This window comes from Salvelinus namaycush, chromosome 26, assembly GCF_016432855.1.
Source record: "Salvelinus namaycush isolate Seneca chromosome 26, SaNama_1.0, whole genome shotgun sequence".
NCBI classification, from domain to species: domain Eukaryota; kingdom Metazoa; phylum Chordata; class Actinopteri; order Salmoniformes; family Salmonidae; genus Salvelinus; species Salvelinus namaycush.
In genome coordinates, this window is record NC_052332.1 from 4,342,560 (window position 1) to 4,363,983 (window position 21,424).

The 21,424-nt window shown below is 44.8% G+C and overlaps 1 protein-coding gene across 1 annotated transcript; it reads left to right on the plus strand.

Moving 5' to 3' along the window:
* Positions 1-10,958: 10,958 nt before the first annotated feature.
* LOC120021843 (RING finger protein 122-like) lies at positions 10,959-20,674 on the plus strand. Its single transcript, XM_038965690.1, has 5 exons — positions 10,959-11,068; positions 19,690-19,735; positions 20,148-20,189; positions 20,319-20,401; positions 20,560-20,674. The coding sequence occupies exons 1-5, from the start codon at positions 10,959-10,961 to the stop codon at positions 20,672-20,674; spliced, it is 396 nt and encodes a 131-aa protein (XP_038821618.1).
* Positions 20,675-21,424: the final 750 nt, after the last annotated feature.

Consider the following 21,424-nt stretch of genomic DNA (forward strand, 5'->3'; position numbering starts at 1 on the left):
TGTGTGTGTGTGTGAATGCATGTGTCTGTGCCAATGTTTGTGTTTTTTCACAGTCTCCGCTGTTCCATAAGGTGTTTTTTTTAATCTGTTTTTTAAAAATCTAATTGTACTGCTTGTTACTTGATGTGGAACAGAGTTCCATGTAGTCATGGCTCTATGTGGTACTGTGTGTGCCTCCCATAGTGTCACGCCCTGACCTTAGAGAACCTTTTTATTTCTCTATTTGGTTAGGTTAGGGTTTGATTTGGGTGGGCATTCTAGTTTTTCTATTTCTTTGTTGGCCGGGTATGATTCCCAATCAGAGGCAGCTGTCTATCGTTGTCTCTGATTGGGGATCATACTTAGGCAGCCTTTTTTCCACCTTTAGTTTGTGGGATCTTGATTTTGTATAGTTGCTGTGTAGCCTGCAGAACTTTACGTTCGTTTTGTATTTTGTTGTTTTTCGGTGTTCATTTTAATAAAAGTAAGATGTTCGCCTACCACGCTGCACCTTGGTCTCCTCGTTCCATCAACGGACATGACACAGAGTCTGTTCTGGACTTGGGGACTGTGAAGAGACCTCTTGTGGCATGTCTTGTGGGGTATGCATGGGTGTCCAAGTAGTTTAGACAGACAGCACGGTGCATTCAACATGTCAATACTTCTCATAAATAAAAGTAGTGATGAAGTCAATCTCTCCTCCACTTTCAGCCAGGAGAGATTGACATACATATTACTAATATTAGCTCTCTGTGTACGTCCAAGGGCCAGCCTGTAACGGTCGTCGTAATCCTCCTCCTCGGACGAGGAGGAGAGGCGAGAAGGATCAGACCAATATGCAGAGTGGAAAGTGGTCATCTTTTAATTCACGTAGACTGAACACTTAATATACAAAACAACAAACGTGACAAAACCGCAAACAGTCCCGTGTGGTACTAACACTGACACGAGATACAAACACCCACAAACACACACGTGAACCCCGGCTGCCTAAGTATGATTCTCAATCAGGGACAACGATTGACAGCTGTCTCTGATTGAGAATCATACCCGGCCGAACACAGAAAATAACACATCGACAACCCACCCCAACTCACGCCCTGACCAACTAAATAAATACAAGAAAAAAGGAAAAACAGGTCAGGAACGTGACACAGCCGTGCTGCCCTGTTCTGAGCCAATTGCAAAGTCCTTTTTTGGGGCACCTGACCACACGACTGAACAGTAGCCAATGTGCGACAAAACTAGGGCCTGTAGAACCTGCCTTGTTAATAGTGTTGTTAAGAAGGCAGAGCAACGCTTTATTATAGACAGACTTCTCCCCGTCTTAGCTACTACTGCATCAATATGTTTTGACCATGACAGTTTACAATCTAGGGTTGCTCCAAGCAGTTTAGTCATCTCAACTTGCTCAATTTCCACATTATTTATTACAAGATTTAGTTGAGGTTTAGGGTTTAGTGAGTGTTTTGTTACAAATACAGTGCTTTTAGTTAAAGTAGTAAGTAGTTGAAAAGTTGCTAATTAGCTAAAATGCTAAAGTTGTCCGTGAAGAGATTAGAACACGCAACCATTGGGTTGCTAGATGTTCGCATTATACGCCTACCCACCCTCCTTTTGTTTTTGCCTTAAGTAACCTTCTGTCTTATGTAACCATACCAAACGAAAGATATCATACTAGTTTTAGTATGTATGAGACTGGGCTGATGCTCTTGAGGGTATGGAAGAGGTGGCAGTGTTTTTTTAATGATATGGTTGAACTGTTTGGTAAGTGGGGAGTATTGAAGGAAGCATGGCACTCGTTGGTCAGGGGGGGCAGGGTGGTTTGAGCGTAAGGCTGTCATCCTGGGTCATATTTTTGTAACGATCCCGTCGGCTTGTTCGTCCTAGTCATTCTGTGTGCTACAGATCTTGCATATTCTGATAGAAAGTGGTGTTGTTAAATTGTCCCCGGATCTCATTTACATAATATTTTTAACAAAACTACAGCTCCACCCTTATCAGCATTAAGCGCTATCAAACTGGAGTCTTTTTTTTTCATCCAATGCTTGTCTCTGTTCTTTAGGGAGATTATTGTAGACTCTGTACCCTCGTTTCTTATTCAGAATCCGAGACATCTTTTTCCAGCAATCTGCAGTATGCTTCGAGGGACGGATTTCTGTGTCTGGGCGTACAAAAGGTGGACTTGGCCTGAAAGGGGTTTTTCATTCTGTGGGAAATGCAATTCTCTATTGTGTCACCCATAGCCTGAACACCCTTATCACCCATACTTGACACATCCACATTTGGACTCGTATCAATAATGGAGCAGAAGACCTCCCTAAGTCTCAATGTACGAATTACATTTTGAAACTGTATTGTTGAGTCAAAGTCATTACATGACGCATTGGGGTTCGAAAGACAAGCCTTCACTCAAGGCCAGCTCAAATGAAGTGCTTATGGGACATGAAGAAGCATTCTGACTGCATGTCCAATAGTGGCCTTGATCTGTTCTTCTTTCCCCTACGACACTTCGTCCATGTCCACGGTGCTGCTGAGCCCTCTTGGGCCATTGAGGGTTTCCTCTTCCCCCTCGCTTGAGTCCTAAAACAATATCCACTCCCTTGGGAATCATAGCTAGAATCCGAATCTACGTCAAGAGAAGATACACTCGAGTACAGAGGTGGGGTAGCCTATAGTGGGTTTTCTCCAACGTCACTGCGCATCTGTCTACTGCTTCACCTGGGATTGTCGTCCCCACTACGAATGGAAAAACCATGCAGTTTATTAGACTACAGATGAAATAATTTACGATGAGGTTCACAGGGTGGTGAAAGTGCACGGTGATCTTGTTGCGCCTTTCCAATAAATATCGAGGGTTTGATTCTGGTGACATGATGATCAATGCTTGACTGCCGTTTGACGATTAAAAATATTCTCGTTCTTATCCATAATAATCTCATTATGTAGACTAGCCTACCCGCACAGCATACCTGCATTCTATCTGCCAACTGTTGGCTAGAGCACATGTGTCAAGACCAGAGTAGGCACATTTTAATTTAACTCAGTTAACTCAGAGTTGAAATTGCGATGGAAATACATTGAACTTGATTTGTTTTCAGTACATGACAACTTACATGACAACTTTCGTGTGCAATACAGTCTTCACACACATATTTATTTTCTGCAAAAAGTCAGTTTGGTGGAAAAATGTACATGAAATCCACAGCTACAAAATCAAAATTGGTACACTGGGTTTCCACTAGATAACACAGCCACACATCTCAGAGCGTCTGAAGATGCTACGTCAGTAGCGACAACTAAAATATGCACGTTTTTGAAAAAATATTCTTATGAAAATCTGTTGCCAATCGGATGGAAACCTAGCTATTGTTGCTCAAATGCGATTGAGTTATCTTCAATCCAAAGTCACAAATGTACCAACTTTGTTGAGTAGTCACTAATTACCACAGCTACAAAGTCTCAGAGCGTTTGTTGATGCGACACCATTCGTTTTTTATTTAACATGGCAAATCAGTTAAGAACAAATTCTTATTTACAACGACGACCTACTCCGGGAAAACCCCAATCCGGACGACGTTGGGCCAATTGTGAGCCGCCCTATGGGAGCGACAACGAATGAGAACTGGGGTTTTTGGGATATCGTATTCAACTCTAGAAGAAATACTCCATTCTTGCCAGAGAGGTCTCTAAACCTGTGTACCGTGTACACACGTCATGTGTACACGGTACACAGGTCAACAACCGTGTACACACGTCATGCAGTGCAGGTTTAACAAATGATTAGTAAATGCTTAATTACAAGCCCTTAAACCAACAATGCAGTTCAATAAATAGAGTTAAGTAAATATTTACTAAATAAACTAAAGTAAAAAATGTCATAAAAAGTAACACAATAAAATAACATTAACAAGGCTATATGCATGGGGTGCCAGTACCGAGTCAATGTTCGGGGGTACATGTTAGTCGAGGTAACTTGTACATGTAGGTAGGGGTAAAGTGACTATGCATAGATAATAAACAGTGCGTATGAGCAGTGTAAAAACAAAGGGGGGGGGGGGGGGGGGGGGGTCAATGTAAATAGTCCGGGTGGCCATTTTATTAATTGTTCAGCAGTCTTATGGCTTGGGGGTAGAAGCTGTTTAAGGAGCCTTTTGGACCTAGACTTGGTGAACCGGTACCGCTTGCCGTGCAGAGTTTCCCGAGTCGTAGTGGGAGGACCACACACCATATTTGTATCGTGTATCGAATAAAAATCTAAAGTTCAATGTGTTTCCATCACAGTTTCACCTCTATCGATAGTTTTGTCACAAAAACGATTGCATTAAATAGCAAATGTGCCTAGTCTGGTTTTCGCACATGAGTTCTAGCCAACAGCTCACAGACACAGGTGTCTGAGTATGTTGTGCGAGTTGACTAATCTACATGATAAGGATAAGAGCGAGAATATTTTTATTTGTCAAACGGCAGTCAAGCATCGATCGTCATGAGACCCTCAGTATTTATTGGAAAGCAGCATCAAGATGATCACCGTGCACTTTCTTTTGTTATTTTGTTTTAATTATTTTTTAACTTTTACCCCTTTTTCTCCCTAATTTCATGGTATCCAATTGGTAGTTACAGTCTTGTCTCATCGCTGCAACTCCCGTAAGGACTCGGGAGAGGCGAAGGTCGAGAGCGGGCATTGTGCTTCTTGACACAATGCCCGCTTAACCCGGAAGCCAGCCGCACCAATGTGTCGGAGGAAACACCGTTCACCTGGCACTTTCACACCCTGTGAAGTTCATCATAACTTCTTTCATCGGCACCCTAATAAACTTCATGGTTTCCCGAGTCGTAGTGGGAGGACCACACACCATATTTGTATTTGAATTGATATTTTAGTAGGGATCCCCATTAGCTGCTATCTTCTTCCTGGGGTCCAAACACATTGAGACACTTATATTACACACAAAACAAAAAATATAAAACAGCAAACACTGTCACACCACCACATATCCACAACACAAAATGTATGATACCACTATGCAACAATATTACAATGTACATGTGTAGAGTGTGTGTGCTAGTGCCTGTATGTGTATACTTGTGCCTGTACCTGTGTGTGTGTCTTTTTACAGTCCCTGCTGTTCCATAAGGTGTATTTGCAACAGGTAAGGTGTATATGCAAACATCAACTGAATGATTTCAACTGAATGATTTCAAAACCATTTTTAATAGGTTTGAATTCTTCATATTGTCATACATTCAATATATTTTGTTTATCTTTTTTTTTTTTACTTGCATTACTACACTTTCACTTTAAATAATGTTTATACATTTACATTTATTTTTATTTTGGTACAATTATTTTGAACTCAAATTGGCTCGATAAGAGAAGGCGGGGAAAAATGAATTGTTTCCACTTTATACCTCTACAGGGTTGGTGGCTTGAGCTAATGTAGGTTAATGCGATTAGCATGAGTGTCACGTTCCTGACCTGTTTTCCTTTGTCATGTATTTGTTTTAGTTGGTCAGGGCGTGAGTTGGGTGGGTTGGTCTAGGTTTGATTTTCTATGTTGGGATTTTGTGTTCGGCCTGGTATGATTCTCAATCAGAGACAGCTGTGAATCGTTGTCCCTGATTGAGAATCATACAAAGGCAGCCAGGGTTTCACTTGTGTTTTGTGGGTGTTTGTTCCTGTGTCAGTGTTTGGGCCACACAGGACTGTTTCAGGTTAGTCACGGTTGTTGTATTTTGTAGTGTTTGTTGTTTTCCCATTAAAACATGAATACTTACCAATCCGCATCTTGGTCCGATCCATGCTCCTCCTCGTCTGAGGAGGAGAACGACTACGACAGCCGTTACAGAAACACCCACCATAACAGGACCAAGCGGATTGGAGAAGGAAGGCAAGAACAACAGCAATGGGGAAAAGAGGAATGGACTTGGGAGGAAATCCTAGACGGTAAAGGACCCTGGGCAGAGCCAGTGGAGTGTCGCCGCCCCAAAGCGGAGCTGGAGGCAGCGAAAGCGGAGAGGAGGTATTATGAGGCGAAAGCAAGGCAGAGCGGCTGGAAGCCCGAGAGGCTCACCCAAAAATTTCTTGGGGGGTGGCTAAGAGGTAGTGGGCCGAGGGCAGGTAGGAGACCTGCGCCCACTTCCCAGGCTAACCGTGGAGAGCGGGAGTACGGGCAGACACCGTGTTACGCAGTAGAGCGCACGGTGTCTCCTGTACGTGTTCATAGCCCGGTGCGGGTTATTCCACCTCCCCGCACTGGTAGGGCTAGATTGGGCATTGAGCCAAGTGCCATGAAGCCGGCTCTTCATATATGGCCTCCAGTACGTCTCCTTGGGCCGGCTTACATGGCACCAGCTTTACGCATGGTGTCCCCGGTTCGCCTACATAGCCCGGTGCGGGTTATTCCACCTCCCCGCACTGGTCGGGCGACGGGGAGCATTCAGCCAGGTAAGGTTGGGCAGGCTCAATGCTCAAGGGAGCCAGTACGCCTGCACGGTCCGGTATTTCAGGCGCCACCTCCCCGCCCCAGCCCAGTACCACCAGTGCCTACTCCACGCACCAGGCTTCCAGTGCGTTTCCAGAGCCCTGTTCCTGCTCCCCGCACTAGCCTTGAGGTGCGTGTCTCCAGTCCGGTACCACCAGTTCCGGCACCACGCACCAAGCCTCCTGTGCGTCCTGAGAGCCCTGTACGCACTGTTCCTTCTCCCCGCACTCGCCCTGAGGTGCGTGCCCTCAGCCCGGTACCACCAGTGCCGGTACCACGCACCAGGCCTATAGTGCGCATCGAGAGTCCAGTGTGCCCTGTTCCTGCTCCCCGCACTAGCCTTGAGGTGCGTGTCTCCAGTCCGGTACCACCAGTTCCGGCACCACGCACCAGGCCTACTGTGCGCCTCAGCGGGTCAGAGTCGTCCGTCTGCCCAACGCCGCCTGCACTGCTCGTCTGTCCAGCGCCGTCTGAGCCATCCGTCTGCCCAGCGCCGTCTGAGCCATCCGTCTGCCCAGCGCCGTCTGAGCCATCCGTCTGCCCAGCGCCGTCTGAGCCATCCGTCTGCCCAGCGCCGTCTGAGCCATCCGTCTGCCCAGCGCCGTCTGAGCCATCCGTCTGCCCAGCGCCGTCTGAGCCATCCGTCTGCCCAGCGCCATCTGAGCCATCCGTCTGCCACGAGCCATTAGAGCCGCCCGTCTGTCCCGAGCCATTAGAGCCGTCCGTCAGTCAGGAGCCGCTAGAGCCGTCCGTCAGTCAGGAGCCGCCAGAGCCGCCAGCCAGTCAGGAGCCGCCAGAGACGCCAGCCAGTCAGGAGCTGCCAGAGACGCCAGCCAGTCAGGAGCTGCCAGAGACGCCAGCCAGTCAGGAGCTGCCAGAGCCGCCAGCCAGTCAGGAGTTGCCAGAGCCGCCAGACAGTCAGGAGCTGCCAGAGCCGCCAGCCAGTCAGGAGCTGCCAGAGCTGCCCTACAGTCATGAGCTGCCCTACAGTCATGAGCTGCCCTACAGTCATGAGCTGCCCTCCAGTCATGAGCTGCCCTCCAGTCATGAGCTGCCCTCCAGTCATGAGCTGCCCTCCAGTCATGAGCTGCCCTCCAGTCCGGAGCTGCCACCCAGTCCGGAGCTGCCACCCAGTCCGGAGCTGCCACCCAGTCCGGAGCTGCCGTCCCTCAGTCCGGAGCTGCCGTCCCTCAGTCCGGAGCTGCCGCCCCTTATCCTGGTGCTGCCCCTTATCCTGGTGCTGCCCCTTATCCTGGTGCTGCCCCTTATCCTGGTGCTGCCCCTTATCCTGGTGCTGCCCCTTATCCTGGTGCTGCCCCTTAGTCAGGTGCTACCCCTTAGTCAGGTGCTACCCCTCGGTCAGGTGCTACCCCTCGGTCAGGTGCTACCCCTCGGTCAGGTGCTACCCCTCAGTCAGCTGCTACCCCTCAGTCTGTTACTGCCCTTTGGAATAGTGGGATTGACATGGAGGGTGAATATTGGGAGGAGGCCACGGAAGCGGGGGTTGACTATGGTGGGGTGGGGACCACGACCAGCGCCAGAGCCGCCATCGTGGACAGACGCCCACCCAGACCCTCCCCTAGACTTTGTGCTGGTGCGCCCGGAGTTCGCACCTTAAGGGGGGGGTTCTGTCACGTTCCTGACCTGTTTTCCTTTGTCATGTATTTGTTTTAGTTGGTCAGGGCGTGAGTTGGGTGGGTTGGTCTAGGTTTGATTTTCTATGTTGGGATTTTGTGTTCGGCCTGGTATGATTCTCAATCAGAGACAGCTGTGAATCGTTGTCCCTGATTGAGAATCATACAAAGGCAGCCAGGGTTTCACTTGTGTTTTGTGGGTGTTTGTTCCTGTGTCAGTGTTTGGGCCACACAGGACTGTTTCAGGTTAGTCACGGTTGTTGGTTGTTGTATTTTGTAGTGTTTGTTGTTTTCCCATTAAAACATGAATACTTACCAATCCGCATCTTGGTCCGATCCATGCTCCTCCTCGTCTGAGGAGGAGAACGACTACGACAGCCGTTACAATGAGGTTGTAAGTGTAACAGTAGAACTTTAGTCCGTCCCCTCGCCCCGACCCGGGCGCGAACCAGGGACCCTCTGCACACATCAACAACAGTCACCCACGAAGCATCGTTACCCATCGCTCCCCAAAAGCCGCGGCCCTTGCAGAGCAAGGGGAACCACTACTTCAAGGTCTCAGAGCAAGTGACGTCACCGATTGAAAGGCTATTAGCGCGCACCACCGCTAACTAGCTAGCCATTTCACATCCGTTACATAAGTAACAAGAACATTTCCCAGGACATAGACATATCTGATATTAGCAGAAAGCTTAAATTCTTGTTAATCTAACTGCACTGTCCAATTTACAATAGCTATTACAGTGAAATAATGCCATGGTATTATTTGAGGAGAGTGCACAGTTATGAACTTGAAATGTTATTCATAAACCAATTAGGCACATTTGGGCAGTCTTGATACAATTTTTTTAACAGCAATGCAATGGTTCATTGGATCAGTCTAAAACATTGGCCATACACTGCTGCCATTTAGTGGCCAAAATCTACATTGCACCTGGATTCCTAAATCATATATTGGCCTTTCTTTTGCATTTCAAAGATGATGGAACAAAAAAAACGCATGTTTTTTTCTTTGTATTATCTTTTACAAGATCGAATGTGATATATTCTCCTACATTCATTTCACATTTCCACAAACTTCAAAGTGTTTCCTTTCAAATGGTATCAAGAATATGCATATATTTGCTTCATGTCCTGAGCTACAGGCAGCTATATTTGGGTATGTCATTTTAGGCGAAAATTGAAAAAGAAAGGGGCGGATCCTTAAATTAATAGGCCTCTCTCACGGAATTAGCTGTAACGGTAATGTTGTGTATGACAATACCAAGGCAGGACTTCTCGCGTTACGAAAATAACAACAGATGTAGATTCCAGAAGTAAAATTGCCTACAGATGTGGTAAGGTACGAGCCACGGTCGACTCCTTTTGCATAACTTTTTTCTTTGTCTTTTTTTTTAAGTCGCATATGTACAGTATATCTCATGGCAACATTTGAGAGAGAGAGATTCCTACCGAAGGAAGAATGTATAGTCCAGCTGTGAGCCGCATCCATTCACGACGAACCACTGGTGTTTATGAAGAATGAACACGTTCTACCATCGAGGGGCAGTCTGTGAGCCTTCTTCGTTATAACGGTAAGAATTTTACGCATAACACATTTGTTTCTGTTCACGTTTCTTGTTTTTCAATTGGATTTACTTCATCACTGTGTGATATTGCATTGTTTTGATGGTTTTGCAAGAACAAGTTATGAGCTGTGTGACTTTTTTATTTTACTGTATGAGATGCGCAATTTTCGCTCATAACTCCAGGTCTACTTGCATAACTTTATAGAATCGTTTCTTTTACTAACACATTGGACATTTTGACGACACACATCCTCCGTTGAAAATAAATTATATGATCGTCGGTGATGGTATGTCATTGTCCCTTGGTATGCAGTGTGCGCAACTTCTCCTTTGTGCGCAGACAGTTCTTGATATCCAAGTCTGTTTTATGGTAAGTTGAGACAACAGACAAGAGTAAACTTATTGATTATATCCTTTATATTACACACACTTATACATTTGCCTTCAAATTATCTTGGGAAAAAAGTGAAGTAAGTGTTTGGAAATCACAGTCTCATATCCAGTGGCTCTTCTAACAGTGACCCACACCAACATCTGTCCTTCAGAGTGCACGCACAAGCACACGCACACTGCGCACACACACACCTGCAGTGTGATCTCTGTTCTCTCAGCCAATAAACTGAACACGTGCTGCTTGACCAATAGAGTTTAGGAATATAAACAGTCTGTAGGCAAGGGATTACCTAGGGCAGTGTGTACCGTGTGCATGCGTGTGTTCACGCATGTGAGCAGGTTGTTGTACTGAAAATACAGCTATTCTGTATTCATGCTGTACAGGCGTTCATGCTGTACAGTCGTACATCAGAAGACTAGGGCATCAGTAAGCCCATATAGACAATAGTCACAGATTTGGATCAGCTCACCTCCCCCAATCCCACCTAACATTACTGCCATTAGATCAGTGTCTATTGGTAACTTCAAGTCTTTGGGGTCTACAATATCCTGCCAGCTTCACAGCACCTGAGCTACAGTATGTCTCGCCACAGACTGCATCACTTCCTGCTTTGTCAGCGCCTGTTGTCTTCTCCCTCACCCACAACAGAGACGGGCTGAGTTTCTTACTGTTAATGTGTTAGTGTGTGTGTGTGTGTGTTGTGTTATTCTGGTGTGAGTGCCGTGCATTTGTTTGCATGCTTGCATTCTTTTTTTGTAATCAACATTCTTAACATGCACACTTTTCTGAAATTATTGAATGTTTGTGTGTGTCTCCCTCCAGGGTGTGTGTGTCTGGTTCACTGTCAGAGGGGAAAGATCAGAGGTCACAGTAGGTCGGGGGCTAGAGGTTAGGGATCATGTCTGCCGTGGCGTTCCAGGACCTTCCTCTCAACATCTACATGGTCATCTTCGGGACCGGAGTCTTCGTCTTTGTCCTCAGCCTCATCTTCTGCTGCTACTTCATCAGGTAAACATATCCGTCCGTCCGTCCGTCCGTCCGTCCGTCCGTCCGTCCGTCCGCCCGTCCGCCCGCCCGCCTGCCCGCCTGCCCGCCTGCCTGCTAGTGTTGCACGGTATACCGAAACTTCCATACCTTTTTTATACTAAAATGTGAAAAACGGTTGGGTACTAGAATTGTGGTTACTCAGTAATTGTGCCAAATGTGTCTCACGGATCAAGTCTGTCTATGAGTCAGCCGATGTCCCCCACGGAGCACACTGTGTCTACTCTACAAAATTATTGATAGTCTGCACTGGGAGTCTGAGCTGCATCATTTTTAGCTCCCCACTCGTGCTGAACAGAAGTTAACACACTTGAATAATGTGACATGGCATGTAAAAATGTAGAAACTGTTAATTACTGTTCGCAAAACAATTTCCATATAGGCTAGAATAACTTTACAATGCAAGAAGACACCGGTAACTGTAGCGGCTCTCGTTGGTGGTCAAAAAAGTAGACCAAGGCGCAGCGTGGAAAGTGTTCATGATTTTTTTTTTTAAACACTCAAACAAAATAACAAAATCGAAAACGCACAGTTCTGTCAGGCAACAGTAACTAAACAGAAAACAAGATCCCACAACCTAATGGTGGGAAAAGGGCTGCCTAAGTATGATCCCCAATCAGAGACAACGATAGACAGCTGCCTCTGATTGGGAATCACACTCGGCCAAAAACAAAGAAACAGAAAACATAGAATTTCACCCCCGAGTCACACCCTGACCTAACCAAACATAGAGAATAATATGGATCTCTAAGGTCAGGGCGTGACAATAACTTCCAGCTTTGTAGGCTAACTTTCCTTGCAGTCCGTGAAATCCAGGATCCTTTGGACGTCACCTACCCCATTGAAGTTTAAATTAAAAAGGGCTAAGTTTAGGGTAAGCGTTAAGGTTAGGGTTTAGGGTAGGGACGTCCCAAGGATCCAGGATTGCACTGACCCTTTCCTTGCAAGCTTACAGCTGAAACTAACATCAGTTCACTACCCTTGTACTTTTTGGTGATAATATGCAAACCATACCGCAAAATATGTTGATTTCAAAGCTGATTGCCACCAAAAACTTTATTCATTCACTTAATCGGTCTCCTTCACATCTCTCCCTCAGCGAACTGAGGCTGAGGGCTCTGGCAGGCCGCATCTTGGCTCATGAATGAGTCATTACTGGTTAAAGAGACAGCGCACACTTTTATATGTTACGAACAATGAGGAAAATTGTGAGGAGTCAGGCGCAGAGAGCAAAGATATGGGGAAAAACCACTCTTTAATGTCCAACCAGAAGAACAACTGGTAACATCAAAACATTGGCGTAAAAATCCACTTGAATAAAGTACACACTGGAAAAATAAATCCAGACTGTGGAAAACCCCAAAATCAAACGAACAACCTCATACAAAACAGAAAGACAAGCCCGCACAAACAGAAGCGGGCTAAACGAACTTAAATAGCACCACCCTAACAACCAAACAATAAACAGGTGAAAACAATTAGTCAAAACCAAACGAAAAGGAAAAAGGGATTGGTGGCAGCTAGTAGACCGGCGACGACGACCGCCGAGCGCCACTCGAACAGGAAGGGAAGCCACCTTCGGTAATACTCGTTACATTATAAAATAAGCCACTTCTATGCAAATGTTGTTGATCAGTGCAATGAAATAAATGCCACACGGAAATCAATCCCATGAAATCCGTTAAAATAAGCACAATAACTCAATGCATGCGCATACACATTTATGGTAAATAACGCAAGTGACTTCAATGGCTAATTTCTCTGAACAGGGGGAAAAAACAACACCAGATTCACATGGAATGCGTTACAGTATAAAGGATGAAGAAGCAATACTCCAAGCAGCAGCTGCATATACTTGTCAGATATAGAGAACTGATACTGTATACTGGTTGTTGGTGTGGGATAGGCGTTGGGTGTGGGTGGCTTTTGATACTTTTATAGGATTCCTCATGTCTTACTCATTGTTAGGAGGAATGATGGTCCAAATCGAATGTTAGGTACTGTATTTATGGACCACTATATTTTTATTAATTTTATTTAACTAGGCAAGTCAGTTAGGAACAAATTCTTATTTACAATGATGGCCTAGCAAAAGGCCTCCTGCGGGGACGGGGACCTGGGATTAAATATAAAAAAGAAATACAGTCGTGGCCAAAAGTTTTGAGAATGACACAAATATTAATTTCCACAAAGTTTGCTTCTTCAGTGTCTTTAGATATTTTTGTCAGATGTTACTATGGAATACTGAAGTATAATTACAAGCATTTCATAAGTGTCAAAGGCTTTTATTGACAATTACATGAAGTTGATGCAAAGAGTCAATATTTGCAGTGTTGACCCTTCTTTTTCAAGACCTCTGCAATCCGCCCTGGCATGCTGTCAATTAACTTCTGGGCCACATCCTGACTGATGACAGCCCATTCTTGCATAATCAATGCTTGGAGTTTGTCAGAATATGTGGGTTTTTGTTTGTCCACCCGCCTCTTGAGGATTGACCACAAGTTCTCAATGGGATTAAGGTCTGGGGAGTTTCTTGGCCATGGTTTGTTCCCCGAGCCACTTAGTTATCACTTTTGCCTTATGGCAAGGTGCTCCATCATGCTGGAAAAGGCATTGTTCGTCACCAAACTGTTCCTGGATGGTTGGGAGAAGTTGCTCTCGGGGGATGTGTTGGTACCATTCTTTATTCATGGCTGTGTTCTTAGGCAAAATTGTGAGTGAGCCCACTCCCTTGGCTGAGAAGCAACCCCACACATGAATGGTCTCAGGATGCTTTGATGGTAGCGCTCACCTTGTCTTCTTCGGACAAGCTTTTTTCCGGATGCCCCAAACAATCGGAAAAAGGGATTCATCAGAGAAAATGACTTTACCCCAGTCCTCAGCAGTCCAATCCCTGTACTTTTTGCAGAATATCAGTCTGTCCCTGATGTTTATCCTGGAGAGAAGTGGCTTCTTTGCTTCCCTTCTTGACACCAGGACATCCTCCAAAAGTCTTCACCGCACTGTGCGTGCTGATACACTCACCTGCCTGCTGCCATTCCTGAGCAAGCTCTGTACTGGTGGTGCCCCGATCCCGCAGCTGAATCAACTTTAGGAGACGGTCCTGGCGCTTGCTGGACTTTCTTGGGCGCCCTGAAGCCTTCTTCACAACAATTGAACCGCTCTCCTTGAAGATCCGATAAATGGTTGCTTTAGGTGCAATCTTACTGGCAGCAATATCCTTGCCTGTGAAGCCCTTTTTGTGCAAAGCAATGATGATGGCACGTGTTTCCTTGCAGGTAACCATCGTTGACAGAGGAAGAACAAAGATTCCAAGCACCACCCTCCTTTTGAAGCTGTTACTGTTACTGATTGAGTCTGTTACTCAAACTCAATCAGCATGACAGAGTGATCTCCAGCCTTGTCCTCGTCAACACTCCACCTGTGTTAATGATTGAATCACTGACATGTTGTCAGCTGGTCCTTTTGTGGCAGGGCTGAAATGCAGTGGAATTTTTTGGGGGGGATTTAGTTCATTTGCATGGCAAAGAGGGACTTTGCAATTAATTGCAATTCATCTGATCACTCTTCATAACATTCTGGAGTATATGCAAATTGCCATCATACAAACTGAGGCAGCAGACTTTGTAAAAATTAATATTTGTGTCATTCTCCAAACTTTTGGCCACGACTGTTCAATATAAATATAGGACAAAACACACATCACAACAAGAGAGACAACACAACACTACATAAAGACAACAACATAGCAAGGCAGCAACACATGACAACACAGCATGGTAGCAACACAACATAACAACAACATGGTAGCAACACAACATGGTAGCAGCACAAAACATGATACAAACATTATTGGGCACAGACAACAGCACAAAGGGCAAGAAGGTAGAGACAACAATACACCATGCAAAGCAGCCACAACTGTCAGTAAGAGTGTCCATGATTGAGTCTGAATGAAGAGATTGAGATAAAACTGTCCAGTTTGAGTGTTTGTTGCAGCTCGTTCCAGTCACTAGCTGCAGCGAACTGAAAAGAGGAGCGACCCAGGGATGTGTGTACTTTGGGAACCTTTATGTGACTGGCAGAAGGAGGATGAGGGCTGCAGTAGATATCTCAGATAGGGGGGAGGAGGCCTAAGAGGGTTTTAAAAATAAGCATCAACCAGTGGGTCTTGCGACGGGTATGCAGAGATGACCAGTTTACAGAGGAGTATAGAGTGCAGGGATGTGTCCTATAAGGAGCATTGGTGGCCGAATGGTAAAGAACGGTAAAGAACATCTAGCCGCTCGAGAGAACCCTTACCTGCCGATCTATAAATTATGTCGCCGTAATCTAGCATGGGTAGGATGGTCATCTGAATCAGGGTTAGTTTGGCAGCTGGAGTGAAAGTGGAGCGATTACGATAGAGGAAACCAAGTCTAGATTTAACTTGCAGCTTTGATATGTGCTGAGAGAACGACAGTGCACCGTCTAGCCATACTCCCAAGTACTTGTATGAGGTGACTACCTCAAGTTCTAAACCCTCAGAGGTCAGGGTTATAACACCTGTGGGAAGAGGGGCATTCTTCTTACCAAACCACATGACCTTTGTTTTGGAGGTTTTCAGAACAAGGTTAAGATTAGAGAAATCTTGTTGGACACTAAGAAAGCTTTGTTGTAGAGTGTTTAACACAAAATCCAAGGAGGGGCCAGCTGAGTATAAGACTGTACATCTGCATATAAATGGATGAGAGCGCTTCCTACTGCCTGAGCTATGTTGTTGATGTAAATTGAGAAGAGCGTGGGGCTCTCAATGGCTGAGACAGCTGATTTTCTGACTTTATACACTCGATTCTTTGAGAGAGGTAATTAGCAAACCAGCACGAAGACCCCTCAGAGACACCAATACTCCTTAGCCCGGCCCACAAGAATGGAATGGTCTACCGTATCAAAAGCTTTGGCCAAGTCAATAAAAATAGCAGCACAATATTGCTTATAATCAAGGGCAATGGTGACATCATTGAGGATCTTTAAGGTTGCAGTGACCCATCCTTATCCTGAGTGGAAACTGGTTTGCATACCCGAGAGAATACTATAGACATCAAGAAAGCCAGTCGTTGTTGATTATTGACAAGTTTTTCCAACACTTTTGATATACGAATCTTATAAATTAAAATTGCCAAATTGGGGTGCAAACAATTAGCTTAATTTATAAGAGATCAAATTATATTTAAACAAAATAATGTTTCAGGAATGATAATCTTATCAGTTTCTTACTACAGAAATGATTTCAGAACAATATGAGACGGTGGGTGTCAAAATATTCTTTCTTGTGCTTTTTGAGGTGGAATTAGGCCTAGGGTACATCTTGATTTTACCAGTTTATCAATAGAGATTTACCATTCAAATACATTATAATCATTATGTTGTTATGTAGTTAGATTGGTAAAGACAAATTCAAATTGATAACATGATTGTATAATTGGTTAATTAAAGCATGCAGTATGCATTGAAGCATACATACTAACGATCAAAAAATACTGACGTAAAACATTTCAAACATGATGATATTGACCTCAAAAGATGCCCAGTGATTGAATAGAGCAGTCGCTGAGTTTCTCATTCTGGATCAAGTGCCATTCTGTGACTTTGGCTAATATGCCTACTTTTTTTGCCGTGGTATCATTTTGTAATCAAATCCATCCATCTGACAGGTGTGGCATATCAAGAAACTGATTAAACAGCATGATCATTACACAGGTGCACCTTGTGCTGGGGACAATAATAGACCACTCTAAAATGTGCAGTTTTGTCACACATCACAATGCCACAGATGTCTCAAGTATTGAGGGAACGTGCAATTGGCATGCTGACTGCAGGAATGTCCCCCAGAGCTGTTGCCAGATAATTTATTGTTCAGTTCTCTACCATAAGCCACTTCCAATGTTGTTTTAGAGAATTTGGCAGTACATCTAATCAGCTTCACAACCTCAGACCACATCAGGCTTCTTCACTGCAGAATTGTCTGAGACCAGCCACCCGGACAGCTGATGAAACTGTGGGTTTGCACAATCAAATAATTTCTGCACAAACTGTCAGAAACCATCTCAGGGAAGCTCATTTGCATGCTCGTCATCCTCACCAGGGTCTTGACCTGACTGCAGTTCGGCGTTGTAACCGACTTCAGTGGGTAAATGCTCACCTTCGATGGCCATTGGCACACTGGAGAAGTGTGCTCTTCGTGGATGAATCTGGGTTTCAACTGTACCAGGCAGATGGCAGACAGTGTGTATGGCGTTGTGTGGGCGAGCGGTTGCTGATGTCAAAGTTGTGAACAGAGTGCCCCATGGTGGTGGTGGGGTTATGGTATGGGCAGGCATAAGCTACGGACAACGAGCACAATTGCATTGTATCGATGACAATTTGAATGCACAGAGATACCGTGACGAGACTCTGAGGCCCATTGTCGTGCCATTCATCTACCGCCAACCCCTCATGTTTCAGCATGATAATGCACGGCCCCATGTCGCAAGGATCTCTACACAATTCCTGGAAGCTGAAAATATCCCAGTTCTTCCATGGCCTGTATACTCATCAGACAGGTCACCCATTGAGCATGTTTGGGATGCTCTTGATCCACATGTACGACAGTGTTCCAGTTCCCACCAATATCCAGCAACTTCGCACAGCCATTGAAGAGGAGTGTGACAACATTCCATAGGCCACAATCAACAGCCTGATCAACTCTATGCAGAGGAGATGTGTCGCGCTGCATGAGGCAAATGGTGGTCACACCAGATACTGACTGGTTTTCTGATCCATGCCACTACCTTTTTTTAAAGGTATCTGTGACCAACAAAATCTGTATTCCCAGTCATGTGAAATCCATAGATTTCCTTATATGAACTGTAACTCAGTAAAATCTTAGAAATTGTTACATGTTGCGTTTATATTTTTGTTCAGTGTAGATTGAAACGTCAGCAATGTGTTTGCATGAGTGTGTGTGTGTGTGACTGTTATTACTGTTACTGTGACTAAGGCTTCTCTAAAAAGCTCTTTAGAATCAGGTCCAGGCTATTGTTGTCATGGGGGACTCCTCACCCGTCCCTCTGTTTCCTCTGTCCTTAAGTATTTCCCAACTCAAACAATCAGCTGCAGATGATTATCAGCCTGGTTTGTCCCTGAGTCTATTTAAGGCCTCAGGCAGCAGCCCCACAGTTGGAAGTAAACGTAGGGTCCTCCTCCTATCCTGAATCTCCCACACATAGGGCCCTATAAAATCCGAGATGCAGAGAACGCGGACGGGATCACGGAATCCAGACATTAAAACGGAATTCAACAATTTTCAAAAATGTATTGAACTTAGTAGGGAATCAACTAAATGTATTGAAAATTAATTAATTTGCCTAAGTTTATCATAAGACTATAAATAGTGATTCGTATTTCCTGCAACTTTCTGAAGAGTCAACGAGAATTGCTCTGGTCTGTGAATGCGCGGTGCGCGTGTCTACCACATTGTGTAGCCTTTAGCAATGATGCTAATGAAAAGTCTTCTGGTCGATAGAAATTTGCCTTTCCCAAAAACCTTCTCAATCAAATGTTAACTACAAAGTAACCTATGCTTACCTGGCAGAATTATAACATTATTATTTGCATCAATCCAGTGGGTATTTGTTTTGCAAACTCTACCAATACAAAAAAAATAGACAACAGCCTCTTGCTAGTTGCACACTGCAATTAAAGGGTAACTACACACAAAAATCTAAATTTCTCTATTTATCCCAGACCTCAAAAAGTGGTCTCCTGATGTGGTTTAAGCATTGTTGTAGACTCACAAAACAACTAAATTGGATGGTCTATTTTAAAAAGTGCGATTTTGAGAGCGAAAACCAAAGAAAAACTGGAAAATGGAAACCTGAAATAACTAAATGGAGAAAACAGAATTTGGGGAAAAACGAAATGGAATCAGGCAAAAAATAAAACTGATTTTATAGGGCCCTACACACACTTATACAAACACACACAGTAGACAAATGCACATTCACACACACTCACACAAACAAAACACACACACATGCACATTTTAAGACATGAATAGAAGGATGAATGTCTTGTTTTCATCTGTGTTGTGACAAAGAGGATATAGCACAGTGGTAACTGGAGACTGCTCTGGGTCTGAAGAGTTATTGAGCCTTAATGAAGTGAGATTGTGTTCAGTGTGAACAACATCGCACTGTGTCCAGGGTATGACCCTCTTTGCTCCACAATGTGGTCCTTTCAAAGTGGCAGAGAGGAGAGGAAAGGAGAGGCATTATGCCCATTGAAACTGAGTGGGCACAGCGGGCACGAGTCCCTTTACTACATCTGTTTGATGAAAACATGCTACCGTATATGGTCATTTTTACACAGAATTATTATTTGGCGATCAGTGCATTTCAAAAGTAAAAATACAATTTTGACTAGGGCCAATCGTTTCAGCTTATGTACCTCTAGGGTGATTACAGACAGGTTCATTGATGAAACCACTGTCTGTCCCTCTGTCTGCCTGTCTTCTTACTCAATTGTACTAAAAGTCTCTCCTCTCTTTCTGCTCTCCTCCCTCCCAGTAAACTGAGGCACCAGGCTCAGCGAGAGAGGTTTGGATACAAAGCGGTAAGTCGCGTCACAACGCCACAAAAAAGTCACGTTCCTGAAGTCAGTCATCTATAAGTCAGTCATATTCAACACACTGCACATATGACACAATTGCTTCATGAGACGTTTGCATACAAACTCAGGGTGCCTTCCAGGTCACCTTTTTTTGCAGTCGTGCTGTCCACATAAATCAGAAGCACAATGCCTGGAGAGTTGTTTAAAATCTCAGGAATACGTGACAGAAATATATTGTAACTGCAATGAAGACCGCCCCACATCAATCCTCACAGTGTCTCCGGCCCCCTAGTGTTGAGAGCAAAAACGTTCCAATGATCTTTTTAAACACCCCTTCATCTTGTGAATAGGAAACCTGTTTCATTTCCATGTTTGTCCCACAACTCTAGCGGTAATCACTGATGCTTTTTCACAGGTGGTATTCAAAGGGGATACAAAGAAACTGAATCTACACGGGGTATGTTTGTTATTCCTCTTTCCATTATGCTTCTGTTTAGTGCAGACTCTTTTTACACTCTCCAACCACCTTCTCTCTCTCCCCTGGTTTCTCTCTCCATTGCTCTCCCTCTACTTCTCTCCATCACAGCAGACATGCGCCGTGTGCTTGGAGGACTTCAGAGTGAAAGATGAGCTAGGAGTGTTGCCATGCCAACACGCCTTTCACCGGAGGCAAGTGTCACCTCACCTCACACCAAGCAGATGGAATTTGTGTGTCAGATGTGTGTGTCTGTGTGTGCGTGTGTATCTGTACGTGCATATGTGTGTGTGTGTGTGTGTGTATATATGCGTGCATATATGTGTCACTGAATTGTTGTTTGCCCCTGCAGTTGCCTGGTGAAGTGGCTGGAGGTGCGCTGTGTGTGTCCCATGTGTAACAAGCCCATCACTGGACCACCTGAACATCACCACAGCCTGGGCACACTACTGGATGAACTGGTGTAGCGCATTGCTATGGCGATACAGTTCGAACGGAGTGGTGTAACATGTTGCTATGACAGCACAGTTGGAATAGACTGGTCTAACAGACTACACGTCGTTAAAGTGAATTTACTGGACAAACTGTTCTGAAGGTCCAGGGAGAAAACCACAACAATGGAGAAAAAAAAGATTCAGATTTCAGACCCTCGTGTATTGATAACGAGACGGGACACAGAGTATTATGGGTACTGTAGTATATCATACTACACCTTATCAAGTGGAGTCTGACTGCCCAAACCTCTACAGTGCTCACTCAACCAGTTTCAGGAATGAGTGCAGGATTCCCAAACCAAACTCTGGGACTAAAATGTCCCTCTCAACCCGCAGTCACTGTCTGGACGAGGGGCTACCTGTTGAGGGAGAACTTCAGGTAACTCATGGGCCACATTGCAGAACGCCCAGATAAAAAAAAATATGATGTAGAACAGACATGCCTCTCTGAAATGTAGAGTGAGGAATCATGTCAGCTCTAGTTGTGGCATTTCTATCTGCAACATCCAGTATGTTGCACCCTGGGGATGATGACATACATTTATTATTATTGTGACACGTTTCCTGCCGACTACACCGTGTGTGTGTGTGTGTGCATGCGTGTCTGTCAGATCTGCATCCTGCTTATATTAAGTGGGTGTGACACACTCCTGTTTTGACCTGTAGGAGGAACCGACGACGACAATGTATTTATTCTGACCAGTATTTCCTATAGATTTGCCA

Bases quoted from the DNA above. Each gene is read 5' to 3' on its own strand.
- LOC120021843 (XM_038965690.1), top strand. From the start codon at position 10,959: ATGTCTGCCGTGGCGTTCCAGGACCTTCCTCTCAACATCTACATGGTC. The intron at 11,069-19,689 runs GTAAACATATCC...CCTCCCTCCCAG, and splicing joins TTCTGCTGCTACTTCATCAG to TAAACTGAGGCACCAGGCTC. The intron at 20,402-20,559 runs GCAAGTGTCACC...TTGCCCCTGCAG, and splicing joins CAACACGCCTTTCACCGGAG to TTGCCTGGTGAAGTGGCTGG.